This window comes from Ambystoma mexicanum, chromosome 3p (assembly GCF_040938575.1).
Source record: "Ambystoma mexicanum isolate Mex_15411 chromosome 3p, UKY_AmexF1_1, whole genome shotgun sequence".
Classification (NCBI taxonomy): domain Eukaryota; kingdom Metazoa; phylum Chordata; class Amphibia; order Caudata; family Ambystomatidae; genus Ambystoma; species Ambystoma mexicanum.
The window spans coordinates 998,098,570-998,122,328 of record NC_090925.1 but is presented as its reverse complement, the minus strand read 5'-3'; the positions used below and the strand labels follow the sequence as shown (position 1 = coordinate 998,122,328).

The following is a 23,759-nucleotide window of genomic DNA, read 5'->3' as shown; positions in this document are numbered from 1 at the left end:
GGCTGTGCATGAATGGGAGAAACCTGCACAAAGGGCGAGGTCTCTTGAACAGAAGGCAGTCGACCACTGGAAGTAACTTCCAACGAAAAACTGGAAGCGAAGCTTGCTGTACCCTCCTGGACCATTGAACTGCTCTGTGAAGCCCTGCTGCAGTGCTGACGCTCCAATTACGCATCGACTAGAGAAGCCCGGAACGGACAGCTTCTTCCCTTGGGTTGGTGGTACCAACTGACCCCAAGACAAACTTTGCTGGAACCCCTCTCCCTGCTGGCTGTACTTCCTTGCTGCTGCTGGAACCGACCTTGCTGCTGCTGGAACAGAGTGCCAGGGGCCAGGAACACCTGAAACTGGTGCATCGTCCTTAAGCCAGACCCGAGCTCCAGGAAGATCTTGAAGACCGTCCCGAAGCAGGACGACAAAAGCCTGAGCCACCTCAACAGAGTGCTGAACCCCAGAAGCAAGGAAGCCCGCAAGATGTCCAAGAAACGCAGTGTTGCTATTTGCCCGTAGCTGAAACCGTGAAGTGCTGCTGATTTGCAAAGTGCCCGTAGCCGCCGACTACCTTCGAACTGCAGTGCAGGAGTCCTCCAGACGTCCTCCCTCTTGTCCCCACGACTGAGGCCCAGGACCTGGAGGACTGCAACCTGAACGGAAGCCAGCTTGATCCTCTTCTTTCAACCTAAGGTACTGTCTTGACTAAGGGGTACTTATTTGGTCTGTAGCTTTCTTGTTCTCACTGGAGACTTGCAGTAGCTGCTTTCTTGCTTCACAAGCCTGAACAGTTTGTGGCCTAACAGTGATTATTTTTCTACAAACTCTCTTTAAAACATTGCAAGACTTTTGTGCTATCTGAAGAAGTGTCTCAGCTACCTAGACCTTGTGCAAAGTGACTTTCTGTCCTGGCTCCCTGCAGACTCTTCTCATCCATTAACGTAGGTTTTAACTGTCCCTCATAGGTGGTACATAAGTTTAACTTGTATTGCTGGGAAAGGTTTAACCTAGACGTCATTGGGAGAGTGTAAAATATTCACATGCTCTGAGAACCTGTTACTTTTTTCCTTCCCTAACCTTTTCCTTTTCCACAACCTCCAGTATTGCATTGTGTAAAAAGTGGTAAATCAATGTCCACAGTGTCCTAGTAATTGAAGTCCCCTCAGGGTGTAAGAAGTGTGTGTGTGACACATCCCAAAAGGATATCAACTTGCTTAACTGACATCTGAGGAAGCGTTATCAAGTGTATTTTTGTTGTTGCATGTGGCCCTTTCTAAAGAAGGCTTATTTAAAACTGACGTTTAAATAAATATTTTACTAGAGAACCTTGAGTGTGTTATTTAAATACTTGTAATTGTGAATCTCATTGTTGCATCTCTACAGCTCACATTTACCCCTCTTGAGATAAGTCTGGCTGCTCAGTCACTCTGCCAACTTGTGTAGTACAGACCTATACCAATAGGTGGGTTACCTGTTACCAAGAGGACAAGGCTGTGTAGTCTCCCACAGGGTTACTACATACAGTCTTGCCTAACAATCGGCGCATGCGTTTCTTTGGACCATATGTATGCTACAATTTCTTTGAACCTCTCCACAGCCCTCTCTCTCCCTCATAAGATGAGCTTGACTGCTGTCATTGCTACCATAATATCAGGTGGTACAGCCTTATACTAAGAGTTGGAGTTTCTGTATTGCCTAAGGTATAGTTTTATACGAACGGGGGGGCACAGAGACCAGACCGGGAGAAGGAACAAAGAGTCTAGGTCCTTACGTTTTGCTACCAGGTCCAGCGAGGGAGACTGACCAGAATAATAAGAGTGGTTACACGAGTCCTAAAACCCTGAGCCTTGCAATCGCCTAAATGGCTCACAGCCATACCCAAAAACCAAGAGAAAGATGTACTAGGAGGGGATACACACATCCCTACGTATCAAGCGAGAAACTGGAAACGTGAGATCCAAGTAAACCAGAATGGCCTTATAAAGCAAGTAAGGAATCCTGTCAAGCGGCAACAAGAATCGAGCAAGACTGGAATCTTGTTGGTATAGACACACATAGTTTATGGAGGAGGGTTAAGAAAATATTCCTGCATCTACCATCACTGAGAGTCATTTTCTTTTGTATTTGTGCGGAATTTTGGAGTTTATGCTATATACCTGAGGAATACCTTTTCTTTATTTGGAACTCTGATAAAAATGGACACAAACTGATTGCCAGGAGACCTGTCTCCTATTAAATAATTTTAGGAACAGAAACTGATTCCTGGAACTACTGAGAGACGGCAGAGTAAACCATACTCTGGGCAGCTAAGTGGTAAGACCAGTTTAGAAATTCGGATTTGGACACAGGACAAGAATTATATTTTGATGAGCACACTTAGTTTAGTTTTTTAGATGGGGAGCTTCCGTATTAGTAACAGGGTTAGTAAGGTGTTTATTTTAAATAAAACTCTTGTATTAAAATATGTTTTCTGGTCTGAGTCTTTCTTCTGGTATGCCACACCATCTATTGTGGGTTATATGTGATATTACTGAAGCAAATTTCCGAGTGGTACATTTCACCGCAACCAAAATACAGAAAAAAAATAATTTATTTTTATTTTGCTGGGCTCCCCCAAGAACCCTGTTTTTTCTATCATTGTGACCCCACCCCGACCCATTTTAACCCCTTACCCTGCTACCCTGTATATATTTATTTAATATTTTCGGTATTATGGTTGCAGTGAAATGTACCACTCAGAAATTTTCTCCGGTAAATTGACTGGGTACCCTACTGTGTTTCTTCAGGCAATATGTTATGCATGTTTTATTAATTATTTTGATAATTGTATTTTTTAAGAAGGTGGTAGGTATGTGGCATTCTTTATACCGTGTGGGCCATATCTATTTATTTATATTTATATAGCGCGCAAGCAGCCCAGGGGCATTGAGGCAGTGTTACTTGCAATAACTTAGTTACATGGTACAGACATGATGGCGATTGTTGAGACATTATGAATACTACAAGACATCATACTGTTACAAATATTGCATTTGGTCGTATATTACAACATATATGATAAGTATTCGTGCTGATGTGTCGGGCCTTAGGTGAAGAGGGTAATTTTCATAGTTTTGCGGAAGGTGGTGAGGGAGTCCTCACCACGGATAGTGGGAGGTAGGGCGTTCCAGTGAGTGGGCGCGAGATAGGGGAAGCTGTATCCGCCCACATTTACTCTTTTTACTAGTGCACAGAGAGCATGTTGGTGTATGGTGATCTTGTTGGCCTGGTATTGGAGACAGGGTGGATCCTTTGAGAGAGGTATGCTGGAGCAGTGAAGTGAATGCACTTGTGGGTCAGTTTTAGGGCTTTGAATACGATCCTTTCCTTTATTGGGAGCCAGTGGGCTAGTTTTCTGCCTTGGGCTGCCCGGAGAGCATTGCTCTGTATTACGTGTAGTCTCTCTAAGTTTTTGTTGGAGGTTCCTAGAAAGAGTATGTTGCAGTAGTCTAGCCTAGAGCCAGTGATGGCTCTGGCTATGTTGGTGCAGTTCTCTTTGGAGAGAAAGGGTCTGATTGTGTTGATAAGTTTGGCATGATATGCAGCTGCGGATGCTATTGCGTTGACTTGTCTATCCATGGATAGGCTGGAGTCCAGGTAGACTCGCAGAGTTTTGACAGAATCGGAGACCGGGATTTTAATGGAGTCAATGGTGAAGTGGCTGAATTGGGCATCTAGATTTTTTAGCGTGTCGGGGGAACCTACCAGGAGGAGTTCCGTCTTGTCAGAGTTGAGGCATAGTCCGTTGTCTGCCATCCAGGCTTGGATGGTGTTGTAGAGGTTGTTGAGGGTCAGGGAGTCTGTGTCAGTTACCTGTGAGAGTGAGGAGGATCTGAGTGTCGTCGGCGTAGTTGGTGTATGAGATGCCCATAGCGTCGAGGATGAGGAAGAGGGGTCGTGTGAAGATGTTGTATAGGGTGGGGGAGAGACGGGAACCTTGGGGTACACCATAAATTATAATAGTTGGTGATGCGGCGGCTAGGTCAGAGAATACTTGCATGGTTCCTTCTTGGAAGAAGGTGGTGATCCATGCTGTGGCCTCTGGGGAGAATTTGGCAGTGGAGGAAAGGTGGTGGCATAGAACGCCATGATCCACGAGGTCGAAAGCCGCGGATAGGTCAAGGAGTAGAAGTGCTGGTTTACCCATGTCTCTAGCATCGTTCATCTGGTTTTTCAGGTCAAGTAGGGCGGTTTCGGTCCCGTGTCTGGGGCGTAAGCCAGATTGGCGAAGTCCAAGGAGTTTGTTCTCTTCAATGAAGTGCTGGACCTGCAGGTAGGCTGCTTTGTCCAATATTTTGAGGACGAATGGGACAGTGGTGATGGGTCTGTAGTTGTTAGGGGAGGTGGGATCGAGAGTTGGCTTTTTCAAAAGAGGGCGGACCCAAGCTTCCTTGAGGGAGGCGGGGACTTTCCCTGTGGTAAAGGAGGCATTCACAAAGGCTGTTGGCGCTTCCGTGCAGTCTTTGATAATGGAGGCTGGGCATGCATCACCTTTGCAGTTAGAGGGCTTGATGTTCCTCATAATGTTGATGTCTTTTTCTTGAATGGGTTTGAAGGAGAAGGGTAGGGGGGATCTGGGGCAGGTGGTGGGATAGGGATATGCATACTGGGTAGGGCTTGTTTAGTGGCTAGTATTTTGCTTTTGAGGAGGCTTAATTTGGTTTGCATGGCCGTTTGTATTTCGTCACACCAGTCTTTGTCTTTGGTGAAATTCTGGGGGGTGGGAGTGGGTGTCTCGAACTCTCTCAAAATGGCAAAGATTTCTTTTGTGCTAGATTGGGCTTCTGAGATTCTGGATTCAAAGGATTTGGCCTTTGCTTGGGTGGACAGAGCTTTAAAGATCATCTTGTCTTTTTCAGAGTGGGACGTTTGCCACTGTGTGAGTGCGGCTTTTTTCTCGTTGCGGAGTGTGAGGAGTTCAGGGGTGAACCAAGAGTTGGAATGGGTAGTGGGTTTGGATTTGCGAGGTTTGAGAGGGGCAGTGGAGTTAATAGCTGCTTTGATGGCAGTATCATAGGTTGTTGCGAGTGTTTCTGGGTCTGATGAAAAAGGTGGTCTGAAGGCTGGGCCTTGGAGGAAGGGCAGTAGCCTTTCCTTAGTGAGCTGGCGGGAGCTTCTGGAGAGGCAGGGCGGGAGCGGTTGAGGTAAGGGGGTAGCAGGGGAGCTAGTGGTGAGGATAATAAAGGTGATGATGTGGTGGTCAGACCACGGGGTGGGATTGTTACCTGTGATGATGAGTGGGCAGTTGTGCTGTGCTATCCAGTCGAGCGTTCTGCCCTGAGTGGGAGTTGGGCTAAGGATGGTGTTCTTGTAGCCTAGAGCATTGAGGGCAGAGTCGAGGGATTTGGCTGCTACGTCCTTACTATCCCGGAGCCCTAGGTTGACATCCCCGAGGAGAATGGCTTTAGACTGTATTTTGAGGTTGTCAGAGAGGAGGTGAATGAGAGAGGCTTGGAAGTCTCCTGTTGGGCCTGGAGGGCGGTAGACCGTGTGCACAATAATGGTGCAGTGGGGAGAGAGGGTTATTTTGACTTGGAGGTGGTCGCTGTTATTGTTGGCCAGGGGTTTCTCTACCGTTCTGATAGAGCGGGAGTCTCTGGCAATAATTGCTACACCTCCACCTTTGGAGAGGCGATCTTGTCTAGTTATGGAATAGCCAGGGGGTAGGGCAAGGCAGAGCGCCGGGCCAGAGGCCTCATGTAGCCATGTTTCTGAGATCATGAGTAGATCTAGGTCGTGGGAGGTTAGGAGGTCGTGGATGTCTAGGGCGTGGGCATTGATGGACCTAGTGTTAATCATGGCGCATTTCAGGTGGGGTTCAGTAGTGGCTGGGGGGGTGGGGTTCATGATGAGAGAGGGTTTGGTGGAGGGGGGTTGAGCTATGGGTGTTAGGGGAGATGCACAACCCAGATTTTACACTGGGGGGCTCATTTTCAGAGGTGGTAGACACAGGTGGCATAGCATTTGGCACACTAGCATTCAAAATGGTGGTAGAAGAATTGCACATCACAGATTTTACACTGGGGGGGGCTCATTTTCAGTGGTGGAGGACACATTTGTAATCACATTGGTTATGGAGTCGGTATAATTGTACGAAAAGTTAAGTACTTTATTGGTGGCTGTGTTGGTAGTACTTGAAGTGGATGCAGGCTTTGAGGTTTTGCGGGGGTGCCTGGCCTTATCAGCGAGTAGAGGGTTGTACAGTACGCAAGCATAGCCGTGTATTACGGGTGCTCGTGGGAATGGGCTGTGAGCTGATGGCGGCTTACAAAGTACGGGTGCGCAACCTGAAATGCCTTGAGGTGGTGCATGGGTTAGAGAGAAGCTTGCAAGGGTGGTGCTTCTTACCTTCTGGGTGCGGCATAGGTTTTGGGCAAACGGCAGACGAGCAGCGAAGAGCACAGGAGGCCTTTTCTCCTGGCCTTCTCTCGTCGGCCCTCTCCCCCTCCATTTAAAGCAGGAGGGGAGGAACGGGCAGGCGGACACAGCGAATGGGAACCTGGGCCTGCGGCGGTGAACTGCGCGGCAGCAGTGGTTGATGTGGATGCCTCCATGGCACCGGCATCCATTTTGGGGCCTCTCCACGCGGCAGGGATTTCCTTGGAACACACGGTTGTTCCGAATAAAAGGAAAACAGCTGATGCAGCATCCAGCTGGCGTGTGGGGAAACGTGCTTGCAGCAGAGCTGCAAAGAGCACAAGAGGCCTTTTCTCCTGGCCTTCTCTCGTATGGCCTAGAATGTTGTGGTGCATTGGACGAGAGCATTTGAAGAGCAGTTTGTGGTACACGCATCTTGAACAAGATCAGTTGATTCAATTTAGTGTCGCTGAGCGGCTAATGTTATGCTGTGCTTCCATAGGTTGGATGGAAATTAAGCAGCAAAGAGCTCAGACAGCAGTTCTCCGTTAGTACTCAATTCTTATCCTGTGTAGTGAATGCAGACCCTATATGCACAGGCAATAATACAGAATGTTGGCAACATGCTCACTTGCGTTCCCAAGAATATGAGGAAAGGGATATGTGGGTTCAAGCAAAGATGTGCCAACGCGTGTACAGGTGCATTTTCCACAGTTTCTGCATTATTATGTGAAGTGTAATGATGCAGTTAACTATAACTTGTACCTCTTATAGCTAAAAGCTAACATTTGCACCTTTTGACATGCACTAAAGGGGGGGGAAGTATGTTCTGATAGCTCCTGCACCTTATTAATGGTAATGCATAAAAGTTGGAGCGATTGGGTTTAGTAGAATGTTGTAGTTGTTTACTAATTATTTTGTTTTTGCTCCACAGATTGACATTACCAATGAGACCAGGGACTTTCTTCTTGCTGCTGTGAGTGAGGATTCCTCAGTTGCACAGATCTACCATGCTGTGGGTGCCCTTAGTGGCTTTAAGCTTCCGCTTGCCTCACAGGAAGTAGTCGGTGCACTTACTGCTCGTCTTAGCAAGGAAGAGAATGTCTTGGCGTAAGTTTGAACCTCTTGTGAGACTACAAAACCAAAGTCATCTGTGATCTTGTACACATGATAAAATGTTTTGGATATTTGAATTTTCATCTCGGGCTCCCATCTTAAAGGAGTGGTAGCATGCATATGTTTTCTTTTTAAAGCATTTAGCAATTGCGCTATGGTGAATGTTAATAGTATGAATTACAATGTTCCAAGAATAGATTGATCATTAGAACCACGACATGAGAGTAAACACATGGAGTAAACATTGAATTCACTACACCATAGAAAATATAACTAAAATTAATATCTATCTCGGTCTACTATATCTGTGTTCAACCTCCTTAATGGATGCGTGTGCACACACAAGCAGATTTGTATCCATATGGAGGGGGATGTTTGTGTCTGCATGCAGGTTTGTGCATGTTTCTAGATGCCACAATGCATGTGTGCCCGTGCCTGAAGATGTGTGCATGTAGAGAAGTAGTAGCACATGCATTTGTGAGCGCATGCGCTGAGGTGAATTGCATGGGTGTCTGAGTGCTTGCACAAGCGTGTGCAAGGGTGTGTATGTGCATTCATGCATGTGTATGAGCTTTTGCATAGATGTGTGGACACATTTGTGAATTGACAGATCTAGGAGCACTCTTTTGTATGCACACATCACCCCGCACCTGCATATACATGGGTATAATGTTTCGTCGTTACCTGCTTACCATGAGCATGTCTTTTTCTGTTCTTCACACCAATTTAGTTTGAGTCTAGCATTTCATTAGAATAGCCTGAAGAACACAAAATGAAAGACCACGCATGAATACTAAAACTGTTTACTGTACCACCATGACCCCTTTGCTTGTTATGCAATTTCGGAAGAAAGGGTATAAGTCTGTCTGAAACCTGGGTTGTCCTCCTCTTTGTGAAAACTATCTTGGATACTGAAATACTAGGGCTTATTGCTCAACTTCAAGACATTTCTTCAGCTGTAAAGCAAGTGATTGTAATACCACTTGGATGAGCACCAGCATTTACCTTCTGCACAGTAAGATGTTTGCCCCCCCCCCGCCCGCTCAACTGGGGCTATTCGAATGTATACCAATGATGCCTGCATCATTTCTTTGCTGGAGCTACTTCTCTGCAATTTCAGTTTACGGGACCATCCTATTTCCCGGAATGCTTCCAGTTGGCCACACAGATATTTAATAGAATCTTTGAGATAGACTGGTAATTCTTGACATGATGCTTCCGTTATTTCGTGTTCAGCAGTTACTCTACTGAGCAAACCACGTTGTTCCCTCCCGTATTTTATATCTAGTGAGTCTAGTAAGTGATACAAATCGAGATACGTTCAGAGCGACACAACAGGAAGGGACCCTATTACTACCTGATCTGAAGAAGAAATTGGAAGTAAAATGTATATTTTTATTTGCGTGAATTTTAAGTGATCACTTTTTTTATTTATTATTTTTTTTTTTTTGGGTGCCTAAAAACCTCATTGGGAATATTAATCTTTAAATGAGATATACTCTCGCCCTCAAAACATAGTAAAATGTTCAAAATCTTACCTGCAGCGCTGCCACAAGTATATCACAATAGACTACAACATTGAATCATCTCCCACCTTTTGGTATAGGACTGTACTACACAATTTGGTAGTGTGACTGAGCAGCCAGGCTTATCTCAAGAGGGGTAAATGTGAGCTATAGAGCTGTAACAATGAAATGCGCAAATACAATTGACCAAGTAACACTTTAAGTTTTTAGTTATAATTATTTAACATCAGTTTTTAAATAAGCATTCTTTAAAAAGGGCAATATAGGTGACAATCAAATATACTTCAACATACTTTTCCAGAATCAACACAAAGCTAGTAGATACTCTTTAGAGATACTTTTTTACACACTTCCTACACCTTGAGGTGACTTCACTAACTAGGACAGTAATGACATTTATATATCACTAGTACACTGTGTAGATTCTGAGGTTTGTAGAAAGGAAAAGGGTTAAACAGGTTCTCGGAGCATGTAAGCACTTAAATCTTCCAATGACGTCTAGACAAAACCTTTCCCAGCAATAATAGTTTAAAACCAAGTTATCACCTTTGAGGGGCAGTAAATATCAAAGTCAAGCGGACTAGAAGAGTCTGCATGGAGCCAGGACCGCCAACTGGAGCTCAGTCTATGGAGCTGTGGCACTTCCTAGATAACAAAGTCTTGCACAAAGTAGAGTTTGTATAAGAAAAATCACTGTATGGTCACAAGCTGCAACACGCTATCCAGTTAAAGTTCCTAAACACAAAAATGTTGAATGCAAAGGTTCGAAAAAAAAATCGAATGCATTTTTTTTTTAATGTTAAAGGGTTGAGTTTAGTTTCGTATAGTAAATTTTTGTAAAAACAAAACTGGGATTTGGGGGACCCCCCATTTAAAAAAAAAAAAAAAAAAAAATGCATTTGAGCCTTTTTTTTTTCGATGCTTTGCCGAAACTTTTGTATTTTGAAACTTTGACTGTCGAAACAGTGACTATAAACCCGGCAACACGTGTGAAGCGTAGAGCTGAAATCAACTGTAGCAAATTAGCTACTGCATGTCTCAACTGAGAAGAGCGAAGCTAAAGATACTGAGGTAAGTACCCAAGTCTGAACAGTACCTTTGGTTAGAAGAAGTGGTCCAGCTGGCTTCTGTCTGGTTGCAGCGATGCAGATCCTGGGCCTCGGTAGTAGGGACAATAGGGAGGACGTTTGGAGGACTCCTGCGGCTGCTATTCGGATGTTGGCGGCAGCTACAGGTTCTTTTCAGATCAGCTGCACTTTGCGGTTTCAGCACTCGGTAAACAGCAACACCTCAGCTCTTGGACACCAGTTGGGCTTCCTTCACTCCTCGAGTCTTGCACTCTGGTGAGGGGACTCGAGCTCTGGTTGTCCTGCTTCTGGAAGGTCCTTAGGAGACTCCTGGTGTTTCTGGCTTGATTGCAGACGTTGCACTCGACTACAGATTTCTCGACCCCTGGCACTCAGTTCCTGCAGCAGCAAAGAAGTACAGCCAGTCAGGGAAGATGGTCCAGTGGCGTTCATCTCGGGGTTAGTTGGTCCCACTAACCCAAGGGAAGAAGTCATCCCTCCCGGAAGATCATCTTCTCTTGTCGATCAGAAAAAGGAGTTTCAGCACAGCAGGGCTTCACCGGGCAATTCAAAGGTCCAGGAGGATGCAGCAAGCTTTGTTCACGGTTTCTTCGTCTGGTGTTCTTCCCAGTGGTCGACTCTGCCTCTAGTCCCAAAACCCTTGCCTTTTAAGCAAGTTTCTCCCATTCATGCGCAGCCTAGGCTGTCAATCTCCCAGCAGGGTGGTTGTCCCGAAAGGACAAGTAGCCAGCCAGCCAATCGGGACTGGGTGCATTCAGGCATTCCTGAAGACAAAGGACAGGAGAGTTTCGGGAACCTCCTTCACTTCCTGCCCTTCCAGACACACTGGAGGCATAGGCGGGTTTCAGTACTGAAGCCCGCCAAAGAAAAACTAAAAAAGGGCTCAAACCTGGCTTGGCGCACAGAGTAAAACCCACGAAAGACCTCACAAACAAACGATGGCGAAAAACGACTGGGGCCATTTTGTCAGAATGGTCACCCATGGCTGCTATACTGCAGCTGAGGATTCAGCCTGCGGTAGGAAAATTAAACCACTGCCACCAGCCTTTTAAAGTAGTGAGGGTAACATACAAAATGTTACATGAGTAGGTAGGATAAGGGGCTACTAAGTAAGGGGTAAGTAAAATCAATTTGACTTTACTATTCTTGGGAAAAGTAGTACACACAAGAAAAGGTATTTAAACTGTATGAGAATTCTAAAGGATTTCTCTGTGACACTGCACTGCTATGTGTCAGCATACAAAAATTAGATGCCTATAGAGTTTAGCCAATCTTTAAAAGTCCAACCCTAGGTGACTCTCGGAGTGACCCCTGTGTCCCCTAACACAGCTGCGAAGACGGCCTGCAGTGGAAGTCCACACAAAGTTGTGCAAAAAGGTACTGCCATCAGCCTGTCGGATGAACTTGTAACAGCTACTGCAACAGTCAGAAATGGGAGGCCCTGTTTCCCCTCAGCACTCCACAAGGTAGGGTGTGCTGATCTCACAAAATAAAATACAGAAGGGACAAAAGTGTCTCCCATACCCTGGTAACAGGAGTTAACCCAGGTAAAATGAAAAGGAAGGCTCAAAGAGCTTCCAGCAACACTGCACAGAAAGTGCTGTGTACTGCAATAGTAAAATGTAGATGTCAGAAAACATGGAGGAAAGCATAACTCTATGAAAAAGTATCAAAGAGATTAAAAGGTTTCCAAGTACTGGGGAAACAGAATGTGTGTGTGGAAACGGGTTCCCACTCACTCAGGAAACAGATAAAAACCAAGAGTCCAGGGTGACTCACAGGTGGAGAGAATTTCACTCAAAAAAGGAAATCTACTCCAACACTGGGCCATAGCAGTTTTTCTTAGTTATTTATCTGTTTAGTTATTTGATCATGGGCAGGGATTGTTAAATTCACAACACTTGAATAAGCTGGAGAATAATTATTTATTTAGGTAATTTACAGGGCATTTATTGCAGAATGTTAAGATGGATTTCTAGAATCACAACACTCAAAAACATTTCTGAGGCGTGTGGATCTGCTTAGAATCGCATGCGGCGCATAGGCCAACATCTATATCAGTATTGCTTTCCATGTTTTCTAAATTCAAAAAGGGACGTTGACTGGGCGTGTTTGTAATACTATTAAGTTTAGTGGCACTTTCTATATTGTTCCAGGCTTAATGCACGCAAAGCTGTGTGGTGCAATCCTCTGACAAGTTAGGATACAGCTTTTTGAAAGTTTTAGCTAGCGTTTTACAGTTGTCCTGTTTATTTTATTTATAGCGCTCCCATACACAAGTGTTTCAAAGCGCGATGAGGCGGGGGGCAGTCCAGGGGGTTAAGACAACGATCTTACTAGGCCCAGTGACATTGAGATCGCGCAGGTGCAGGGGAGAGGAAGGGGGCAAAGTGCCTAGGTAAAGTGGGGGTTTGGGGGAGATTGCCAAGTGAACAGGGAGGAGGAAAAGTGCAGAACATAGGACATACATATGAAACAAGAAGTGCAGCAACTGGTGGCAGCACAAGTTAAGTGCAGTACGAGTGATGGATAGTGCGGGTAGGGGGGGGCAGTAGGGCTACAGATACAGCCCCAAGTGCAGGGATGCCGGGAGGCAGTACAGGTGTACAGCTGGGAGGACAGGGACCTGGGCCTGTGTTTCAAAGGGTGGCCAGGTAAACCAGTGCAGAGACAGGCGATCAGCAGGGAAGAGGAAGAGAGCAGGCGGAATCAAAGAGGAAAGTCTTGAGCTGCTTCTGGAACCGGAGGTGGTTCTGCTCATGTTTCAGATGCTGGGAGGTTGTTCCAGAGGGAGCTGCCTGCAGAGGAGAGATCTGCGTCCAGCTCGCTTCTTGGAAAAACACCTGACCCTAAAGCAGTTGGAGGTGAAGGAGCAAATGGCTCGAGTAGGAAGATACTTTGGAAGAGAAAGCTGGAGATATTTTGGTCCCAGGCCCCAGAAGTCCTTGTGAATAATGCAGAGGGTCCTGAATTTGATCCTTGCAGCCACTTGGAGCCAATGGAGAGATTTCAGTGCTGGAGAGATGATCCCTGGGCTTGAGGCCAAGGACCAGTCTCACAGTCCTGTTCTGGATGTGTTGCAGAGGGTGGAGAGTAGAGGGAGGCAAATTTAAAAATAGGCTATTACAATAGTCAAACCTAGAGAGTACCACGGCTCTGGAGACAGTGAGCGTCTGGGGCAAGGAGAGGTAGAATACTCTTCAGGAGGTGCAGTTGGTAGTTTGATTTCTTAGAGACATCAGAGAGGTGAGGGAGGAAGGAGGGCGTGGAGTTGAAGATAACTCCGAGGTTCTTAGCCTCGCAGGTGGGAGCAGGGAGAGGGCCAAGGGAGGCCGGCAAGAGAGTGAGTGGAAAACAGGGTGTTGTGTGCCAATGAGGAGGATCTCCGTCTTGCTGGCATTCAGGCAGAGGTCATTGGCGGCACTCCACTCTTGGATTGCAGGGAGACAATCCACGATGAGAGAAGGAGAATATGCGGTAGTGGGGAGCCTGCAAGCGAGCTCGGTGTCATCCGCATAGCGTTGGAAGTTGGGACAGAAAGCAAGAATGCAGTGGGCGACAGGTGATAGGTATTGGTTGAATATCCACGGAGAGGTTAGACCCCCGGGGAACACCACAGGTAGAGCGAAAGATGGAGCAGAGGAAGGACCCAAGTTGGACCTCGGAGGGTCGATCCAACAGGAAAGAGGTTAACCATGCCAGAGCCTGATCAGTGATACCGAGATTATCACGGAGTTGGTTGAGCAGGATGGTATGGTTAACGGTATCAAAGGCAGAGGAGAGATCGAGTAGGATGAAGACAGAGGGGCGAGTCAAGGTTGGAGAGCAAGTCTTCATGGATCTTCAGGAGAGCAGTTTCCGTGCTTCTGACTGCTCTGAAACCAGATTGATGGTCATGGAGACAGCCAACAGATTCGTTGTGGTGATTAAGCTAGGAGATGGCCAGTTTTTCCAGGAGCTTGTCCAGGAAAGGAGCGATGGAGATTGGCCGATAATTAGCCTGAAAGGAGGGGTCACCTGGGGGCTTTTTGAGAAGTGTGCACAAGGGAGTGCTTCAGAGGGGAAGGGAAGCAATGGTTACAGAAGTCAGCCAGAGTAGGGGCAAGGGTGTCTGTGGTCCTTGATGTTTTGGAAGAACAGGGAAGAACTTGTTTAGATGTTTTTTTCATAGATCGGACTTGTCTAGATACCTCATCAGGAGAGAAGAGCGGAACGGCAGAGAAGGGAGCCGGGTGGCAGGAGGGAGATGAGCAGGAGGTGTAGCAAGGGTGGACATGATGCCCTGAGTTTTATGGGTGAAGTCAGAAGCCAGGGCCGTGCAGAGAGCCTGGGAGGGGACAGGAGAGGTAGAGACTGCTGCAGGATTGTCCAGCTCCTCGCAGATTTTAAAGAGTTTGGCTGAGTTGTTAGATGCAGCAGAAACGCAGGCCTGGATGTGAGATCTCTTCTTGGTGAGGAGAGAGAGTCGGAATTGCCTTTGGAGCAGGCGGCAGCCCAGTTTGTCAGAGGGTGTACAAGAAGCCAACCATTTTCTCAGCCACCCTGCATTTGCATTTAAGGATGACGAGGTCAGAGTCTTACCAGAAGTTGCACTTGATTTTTGGCTTCATGCGGATCCTCGTAACTGGGACAAGTAAAACGAGAGTGTTCGAGATAGCAGAGTGGCGCATGGAAAGGGCTGTGTCAGGCTGTATGTCAGACAGCAGGGGGAGAAAGGATGCGGCCAACGCCTCAGCTGACGCACACGCTTCATGGGTCGAATGACTGAGAAGGTGGTTGACAGTATGGGGGTAGGCTTGGCCTGAGTGGTAGGGAGAGCGAGGAGATGAGAAAGTGGTCACTCCAGGAGAGAAGAGTGGTGAGAGAGTTGGGGAGGTCTGAGGAGATCATAGCATCAAGAGTGTGCCCTGCAGAGTGAGTCGGGCCAGAGGGACGAATAGAGGGAGGGAATCGCAGAGGTCATGGAAGAGTCCAGTGGCAGGACATGAAGTATCCAGGTGGATGTTGAAGTCTCCAAGGAGAGGGAGTTCAGTGGTTGAGGCCAGGAGGGAGGAAGAGAGGTCAGCTCACTCGGAGAGGAAGGAGGTGATCGGACCAGGTGGCTGGTAGGTAGTAGCCACTGTGAAAGAGTGGCCAGGAGAGAGAGACTACAGACCAAGCATTCAAAGGAGGAGTAAGCCTGCGCAGGAATGATAGAGGCAGGAATCCACTCCAGGAAGATCAAGGCTACACCCCTGCCAGAACGGTTGGATCTGGGCGTGGAGAGTATCTTATAGCCATCAGTGAGGAGAGTGTCAAAGCTTCTGACAGAGCTGGTCATGAACCATATTTCGGTGAGATCAAGGTCTAGTTCTTCGAAGAGATTGCTGCAGCAGCCCCTCAAAATGTCAGTGCTTGTAACTCATTGGATGACTAGTTCCTCATTTGAAAAGTTATTTTGCCAGAAATGAAAGGCCTCATTAAAACAAGGGGTCATATCGCCCCAATACCTTTTTCTTCATGCAGAATCAGGAAAACAGTTTCCCTATGTTTGATGGCTGATCTCTGGTTAAACTGCAAACACTACTAGGGATGGGAGCTTAACTACCATGCCAACTAGAGGTTACTGCGGTGATACTAGATTCACCTGTCTATTTAGTTTTTGGACTGAGAAAAAAGGGTTTGAAATTTGAGTCTCAGTGGGATAGCTCGGGGGCCACGCGCTCGCCTTGGAAGCAAGGCGATGAGGAGCAACAGGTTCCATCCCCGGGTACTCTTTTTAGAAACCTGGGTATTAAGCACGTTATAAATCAAGTAGTCTGCAGCTCAGGGCTCATTTTAGAGGGTTGACACCCTGCTGCGTCTCTTCTGGTAATCAGACTTGTCCGTTTGATTTGAGCCATTGAGTTTGTCCATGCAGCATCTTAAAGTCACTTGATCTGTTACTAAACTATCTATACATTGATCACTAGAGATTGTGTTTTCAACTGTGTTATAGGGTTTGGAGAAATGTACAGAGTATTAGGCACATTGTAACTTCTACGCAGAACTGACGGAAATTACCTTTTCAACTAGTGTCCTGCTTGCAGTGCACTTCACAATCCCTTTGCAGGTTTCTTCTCCTGCCAAATGTACCCATTCATGCTGTATGCACTGCGCTCTCTGCTACCGCCTAAACCAGCTCACAGCGTTTCTTCACTCAGCTCGAGCATGCCTGGGGATATTCTTCAACACTTGCAAGTCTACATATGAGTGGAGGTGTTTAATGGTCTGAAAAATATGTATTTGGGTTTGATTCATGGAAATTTGGCCACCGGGAGGCTTGCTGGAGAGCAGTACACTCCTTGAGCTCCTGGTTCTATCCACTCACTTGTTTGAAGGCTTTTAGTTATACCTGCTGTGGCAAGGCAGCCCTTAGAGGGTGGATGCCTGTCACATTAGGCCCTCCGAGACGCCCTTTTCAGGGAACCAAAGCCCCATGTGCCAGGCAAGATGAGATGTAAGCAGCTCATTGTGCTTTAGAGCTAGAAAACTCCACTAGTCAGACCCAATTTCCAGCTGGAATAGTTAAACCGGTTTGCTTTAAGCAAAAAGAGGAAACCTTGTAACAACCCAAACCGTGGGTGTTACTTCGTTACCTCCAGGAATGCTGCCGAGGGGAACCCCCCCCCCTCCCATGTATCCATCAATGGAAAAGATGCATTGTATTTGACGAGTACAAGAAAGAAAACAAACGGTGCGTCTCTTGTGCAAGAGGAAAATTTATGCAGGTAGGCGTAATATAGGTTTCTGTGCAGTAAAGACAAGCAGCCCACATACATGTTAGGTGTAAAAGCATAGGTTTGGCTCACAGAGACAAACCTAGAAGAGCTAACCATGTTGGCAGGGATGGGGGAGGTCGGGAGGGATGAGTGAGGTCGAGGGTGGGGGGTGGGGGAGGGGACAGTCAGGAGGGGTGATGAGAAACCACATGTAGTCCATGCCAGTATAAATTGCAAAATATTGGATTGACCTATCACTGAGATGCTTCGTTCGTATTTTACTTATTCTCTCAAAAATTCAACCTGACATCAGTGGGTCTTTATGTAGCTTCACCTGCAGTGTTCGAGTATCCAGAGCTGGAGTTGGAATAATGATTTCTACCATCCCCCCCAAGAACATTTAGCAGAAAAGGAATAACCAATTATGTCTAGTTTTTAGTTTACTCATCTGGTTTATTTTTATTATTTTAAAATTAAATTTGGCTGTGGTATGCCCGCAGGATAAGTATTCCAATGGGGGTACTAGTGCGGGAACACTTAAATCTCTGTGGCTGCCCTCTGGGGGATCATCCAACCCCAATCGCATGACTGTTAACATGGATTTCTAGAATCTGGCCTGGTGGACAGATTTTAGGCCACCCTAGTTATAGTGAACTGGGAACTAAGAGGTTTGCCAACCCTTAATCAATGTACATAGATGATCAGTCAAGGATTATTGTCAGGTGAGTGTCAGTGGGGCCCAATAAATCCACACATTATGGTGAAATATTGTGAGAAGAGTGATATGCAGGAGAGGAGATGGCCCTTCCCTTCTCACCATTTGTGGAACACTATTGACCTTCATCCAGAGGTGCTGGATAAAATACTGAATAAACAAAGGAACCATAATGGAATGGTGGAGCCCTTCGTTTGGCATAAGTTTTATGTCTTTCTGTTCTGCACCTTCAACTTGAACTTTTTTTTTGGTTTGAACTGTTTTTACCAGTTGGCACAGTACCATAAGTTATGCAGCGACATACCACAACCCAATTGGTGGATAGTACGAACCATAATACAAACTACAACCCGCCCCCGTATACGCTCTCCGCAATCTTCTTACTACTAATTATAATAGACATTAAATGCAATGTTCAATGTTCCGCTGGAACGTGGGAGGTCCATCTGTCCATGTTATCACTTTTTTAAATTTATTATTTTTTTTAATGTGGCAATAAGGAGAAGTCTTGTTATCACTGCGTTGCACATGAGGTGTTTGGGTAATACCCCGGGTTCCGCACCCTCAGCAATGAGCGGGTTATACTACAGCTCTCGCCTGTCTCCCCGCCAACCGACAGTTATCGTCCCATGCAAACACTGGATTATATGATCCATTTCCCTCACTTAGAGCAGTATCTTCGTACTTGCACATCCTTGATAGGCGAGGCACAGTCCAGATTCCGATGCCTCCGCCTCCCTGTAGCTTCTGCGTGGGCCGGACCCTGATCCACATCTACTTCACATACCTTGGCCTTATTAGATATAGGGATTCATCAATTCCCAGAAGAGATCTGCCTGGGTGGAGCTAGATTGGCGTTTGTATTCACTGCATTCCAATGCACAAACTTTAGCAAGTTGGGTTGACCATAGTGTTTTAGTGGGTGGGGACAGATTTCAAGTGAAGTATTATGAGCGTGCATGCAGTGAAAATCATTATCTGCTTAAGCCTTCATTTAAGTGTGTCGTTGTGCCAGTCATCGCTACCTGCACCAAATGGCATGGGGCCCGGGTCCAACGTGAGCCTAGTGTCGCCTATGTGTGAGATTTATCGATGCACCATGTGCCAATATGAGGTTATTTGGGTACAAGACCAAAGAATGTGGCCCATGGAGCCCAAGCCCCCACAGCGACGCCAGCATGTTGGTGAGTAAATCAATCCCATCTTATGCATCATTGCCGGGGTGTCATTCATTCTTTGGATAATTTTAAACTAGATCTCCCTGTTATTAATGTTGAGGAAGACCCCTGGGATTCCTGCAAAGTATAAGTACAGGAATCTGCTCTTTATCCCCTTCTCTTCAATATTTATATTTTGCCTTTAATCTCGTTGATGGGCAGGTTTGGGTTTCAGTGTTATTCCTATGCCGACACCCAGATTCTGATGCACCTTGATTTGGTGCAGCCATAGACAGTGGAGCACTGGCACACTGCCTTTTGGTAATCTTGGTCTGATTGGGCTCCGGCTCGATGGCGACAAGACCAAGGTCTTGGTCGTCGGGGTCCCACCTGAGACTTCTCTCAAGTCGGCTGATTTTTGGCTGCCCGAGCTGGTCCCTGTGCCACAGCTGGTTGCTGTAGTCCAACATCTTGGGTTTAAGTTCTCTGCTTCCTTTTTCCCTGCTCCCTCAGATAAGCTCAGTTTGTCAAGGGGTCTACTTTAAGCTCCACACTCTTCCCTTTCTTCCCGTGGGACTTCGCCCACTGGGGGTTTCGTCTCTGGTTGCTGGTTCACTGGACTATAGTAATCCTTTGTACTTGGGCCAGCCGCCTTATCTGTTGCAGCGCCTGCAGATACCACAGGTAAATGAGGGTATTTATTCAGTGTACTTCCTTGTACCCAAAAAGGATCTCACCATGCGCCCTGTACTAGATCTGCGCCCAGCGAACAAATTTGTGAAGCCCCAAAAGTTTCATATGGTCACTCTGCAATGAGTAATTCCCCTGCTCACACAGGGGGATTACATGTCAACATTGGACATGAAAGATGCATACTTTCATATTTCATGTTACTGGTGCACAGAAGATACCTCAGATTCAAGACAAGCACTATCAGTTCAAAGTACTTCTCTTAGGCATAGCTTCTGCACCAAGGGTATTTACAAAGGTACTGGCAGTGGCAGCAGCAGCAGCAGCACACCTGCACAGGCAATCATCCCAGTTTATCCTTCCCTCGATGACTCTGCTCATAACAGGGTATTCCTAAAAAAACCTGCCTGTCAAATATCCAAAAGACTAGAGATCTGTTATTCAGTCTAGGATTCTCGATCAACGAAAAGAAATCCAGCCTAGACCCCAGCCAGGTCAAACAGTTCCTAGGGGCTCTAATTCGAACAAAGGACAACCTCCTCTTCCCCTCCAATAAGAGGGTCCAAAACATGCTGTTTCAAATCCCTCAATATGTAGCCAGTTGAGAGGTGACAGAACGCAAAGCTATGAGACTGTTGGGAACGATGGCGTCATGCATTGATTTGGTTCCTCGCTTGCGTCCAAAGCAGGAGTGGCTCATCAGCCAGTGGTGTCAGGCCAGCGGACAATGGGACGATCTAGTGGTTGTCTCGCCAGCCCTCGTTCTCTTGCTACGGTGGTGGTCGAGGGAGAACCTCTTGAAGGGGAAATCCTTCACCACCCCCGCAGTGGAGGCCACTCGAACTACAGACGCACCTCTCACAGGGTGGGGAGCTCACCTGCTTCAACAAACAGCGCAGAGTTTGGTCGTCGGACATAGCATCCAACCACATAAACCTGTTGGACTTATTGGCAATATTCAAAGCACTTAAAGCTTTCCAGACACTACTGCAGGGAAAGACGGTCCTGATCCTCACAGACAGCACCACGGCCATGTACTATCTGAACTAACAAAGGGGCACTCGCTCTCCAGAGCTGTCCAAACTGTCCCAGAACATTTGGAAGTGGGCTCTCAAACACATGTTCCTGTTGTCACAACATGATCCAGGGGTGGCAGACATAGTCAGCAGAGATTTCCCATTACCCATGGAGTATGAATGGCGATTACACAGACACCGTCTCCAACGTTTTCGCAGAATGGGGCTTCCCAGAGATCGACTTGTTTGCAACTCTGGAGAACACTCAATGCCAAGATTACGCCTCCAGGTACCCCCAGAAACGTTCCAAGGGGAACGGACTCTGGATAACATGGTCAGGGAAATGTGTTTAAGCTTCCTCCTCTCCCCTCCACCCCCTCGAATCCCCTACTCAACAAGATAGTGCACCAGATGCACCAGGAACCAGTCACAATAATATTGGTGCCTTCCATGTGGGCCTGCCAACCCTGGTTCGCTCATCTGATGGTGATGTCCCCATCTCTTCCGATGAAACTGCTCTGCCCATACAACATGTTGTCGCAAGACAAGGGGGAGACACTTCACCCATGCCCGCAAACATTGAACTTAACGGCCTGGCTCCTGAGGTCATAGAGTTCGGGCACCTGCAACTCCCTCAGAGATGTATGGACATACTCTGGGAGGCAAGAAAACCTAACGCACGATATTGCTATTCCAATAAGTGGAAAATGTTTGTTATCTGGTGCAACTCTGAGCATCAACCCCATTGACTGCTCTCCTACACATCGTTTTGTACCCGACTCATTTACTTGACTCAGGCCTAGTCTTTAATTCGCTAAAAGTTCACTGAGCTGCTCTTTCAGCCTACACCACATCACAACAGGGTTGTGGTGGAAGATACCAGTTATTAAGGCTTTCATGGAGGGAGTAAAAATAATTCACCCTCCCATTTCTAATCCAGCTCCCGGATTGGACATAAACGTGGTGTTGACTAGACTTATGGGGTCTCCTTTCGAGCCCATGCATAAATCAAGTCTCAAAGATCTCGCCTACAAAACTGCATTTCTAATAGCCATTACTTCCATTAGGAGAGTCAGTGAACTACAAGCGCTCTCAGTCCTAGACCCCTTTGTAACAGTTGACCAAGATAAGGTGGTTCTGCGCACTCGCCCTAGGTTTGCGCCGAAATTCATTTAAAAGTTCCATGTGAACCAATCCATAGAACTGTTAGGCAAGGTTTGACTGTTAGGCAAGGTTTGAATGGAGTACCCTCTGGGAACACTACAAGCAACTATGACTACAGGTATAGGAAACCCAATCTATGGTATAAGGTTGTACTACACAGTTTTGGTTGCGTGTTGAGCAGCCAGGCTTATCTCAAGAGGGGAAATGTGAGCAGTAGTGGAGTTACACAAAGATTCACAGTTACAGGTATTCAAATAAACTCTTACACTCCAGGTTTCTTGCATAAACAATTTATCAGTCAGTTATAAAGCCTTCTTCAGAAGGGAGCAATATACTAGGAACACACAGATGCACTACACTACTATATACTCTGAGTTTCTGAATCAGACAAGGCCCTTTTGGGATGGCCCACAGACACAACCTGCACCCACAGGTGACTTCAATGACAAGGGTGCTGGGGACATTAATACCTTACTGTTGGCATACAGAATACTCTTTAAAGGTAAGTAAAAGGCAAAGGTTATTAGAACACAAGAATGTACAAATATACATAAGCAGGGCAAATACTTTCAGATAGCAAGAGAAGAGTCATTCAATTCAGTAGACTAAGCCAAAGTCAGTAGGCCAAAGTCTTTGTATAGGATGCAACACTTCAGTCTTGGATAGGATAAAGCACTTCTGGTAAGTAATGGAAAAGTCTTTGCACAAGTTCTTAGGAGTCTGAAGAAATATAGATTCAAATGTAGGGCCACAAGCTAATTAGACTTGTGAGTTGCAAAAGTTACAAGCACTTCCACGGTAAGAGGTAAGTTATCTTAGGCTAGTTTACAGTAGCTTAGTAAAGAAGAAAAAGATGCAGCTGAAGACTTCTGTTCCTTTGCAGCTCTGCAGATCTCACTGTTCCTGGGTCTCTGTCGTGGGGACAAGAGGGAGGTCGTCGGAGGGGTGGGGGGGGGACTCCTGCACTGGCACTGTCAAAGCTGGCAACCGGCAAACTTTAATTTCAGTGACTGTTTCGTGTTTCAGCTCCTTGTGGTACAGCAAATGGCAATAAGCGCGGTTGCTGGCTGTCAAGGTGGACTTTCCTCACATCTGAGGTCCCGCACTCAACTGAGGGGGGGGGGGGGGGTCAGGCTTGGTCAGTCCTGCTTCAGAGGATCTTCCAAAAGCTTTAGGCCAGTTTACAAGCAAGGCACACAATCTGGTGTCCCTCTTCCTGGCTCTACGGTTTCCTGCAGCAACTGTGAGGAAATTCAACCAGCTGAGATGGGTGTCCAGGTGGCTTACTTGGGAGTTGATTGGTCCTACCAACTCAAAGGGAGAAGTCGTCCTTTGCAGGGCTTCTCTGTCGATGCAAACTTGGCGATTTGGACATGCAGCAAGGCTTCACCAGGAAAACCAACAGTCCAGGAGTTGCATCAGCCGTCCTATTCAAGCTCTTCTTCAGTTCCTTCGTCTAGTGGTCAACTCTGCTTTCCAAGCCTAAGGACTTGCCTTTTATTCAGTTCTCTCCCACTAGCTGTCACTCACCCAGCAGTGTGGCTGTCCTTGCCGGACAGTCAGCCAGCCAATCACCAGAGAGTGCATTTGGGTCTCCTAGGAGACTAAGCACAGGGAGTTTCGGGCACCTCCCTCAATTCCTGCCCACCCCAGACACTCAGGCGCCAGAGACGGGTTTCACTCCTGAAGCCCGCCAAAGGCGAATGAACAAAGAGACCAAACCTGGTTTGGCGCGCAGAGAGACTCGAAGGACCTTGCCACAAAGAAATGGTGAAATAAGACCGGGCACCGTTTTAACAACTGAGGCTCAGGCACCATCTTGAAAAACATGGCTCCTGCGATTTAACGTTACCGGAGTTGCGAACAGTTTGCGGTCTGGGTAAATCATGGTAGTTCATTGTAAAACCACTGCCACTAGCCATTCCTTTGGGGGGGGGGGGGGAGTAACATTTGACTGTTACATGAGTAACTAGACATAGGGGATCCTAAGTAACCCCTCCAGCACTCTATTGTAAAATTAGTGTGCTGGGACTAGAATTTTACAGGGCTAAGGGAGGTCAATGTCACTCCACTGCTCTGGCAAACAGGAGTTGATCCAGAGAAGGTATTTAAACCTTGGGAAGTCTGGAAGACTTCCCTGTGCCGCTGCACTGAAGGTGC

The 23,759-nt window shown here is 46.7% G+C and overlaps 1 protein-coding gene across 2 annotated transcripts in view; it reads left to right on the top strand.

Annotated features, from left to right (window-relative positions):
* RPN2 (ribophorin II) overlaps positions 1-23,759 on the top strand; it is a 514,179-nt gene that overhangs the window by 107,681 nt on the left and 382,739 nt on the right. For both annotated transcript variants that reach the window (XM_069652295.1, XM_069652294.1), the window contains exon 4: positions 7,322-7,497. In XM_069652295.1, the coding sequence (XP_069508396.1) occupies positions 7,322-7,497 (176 nt within the window). The remainder of the gene's footprint in view (positions 1-7,321; positions 7,498-23,759) is intronic.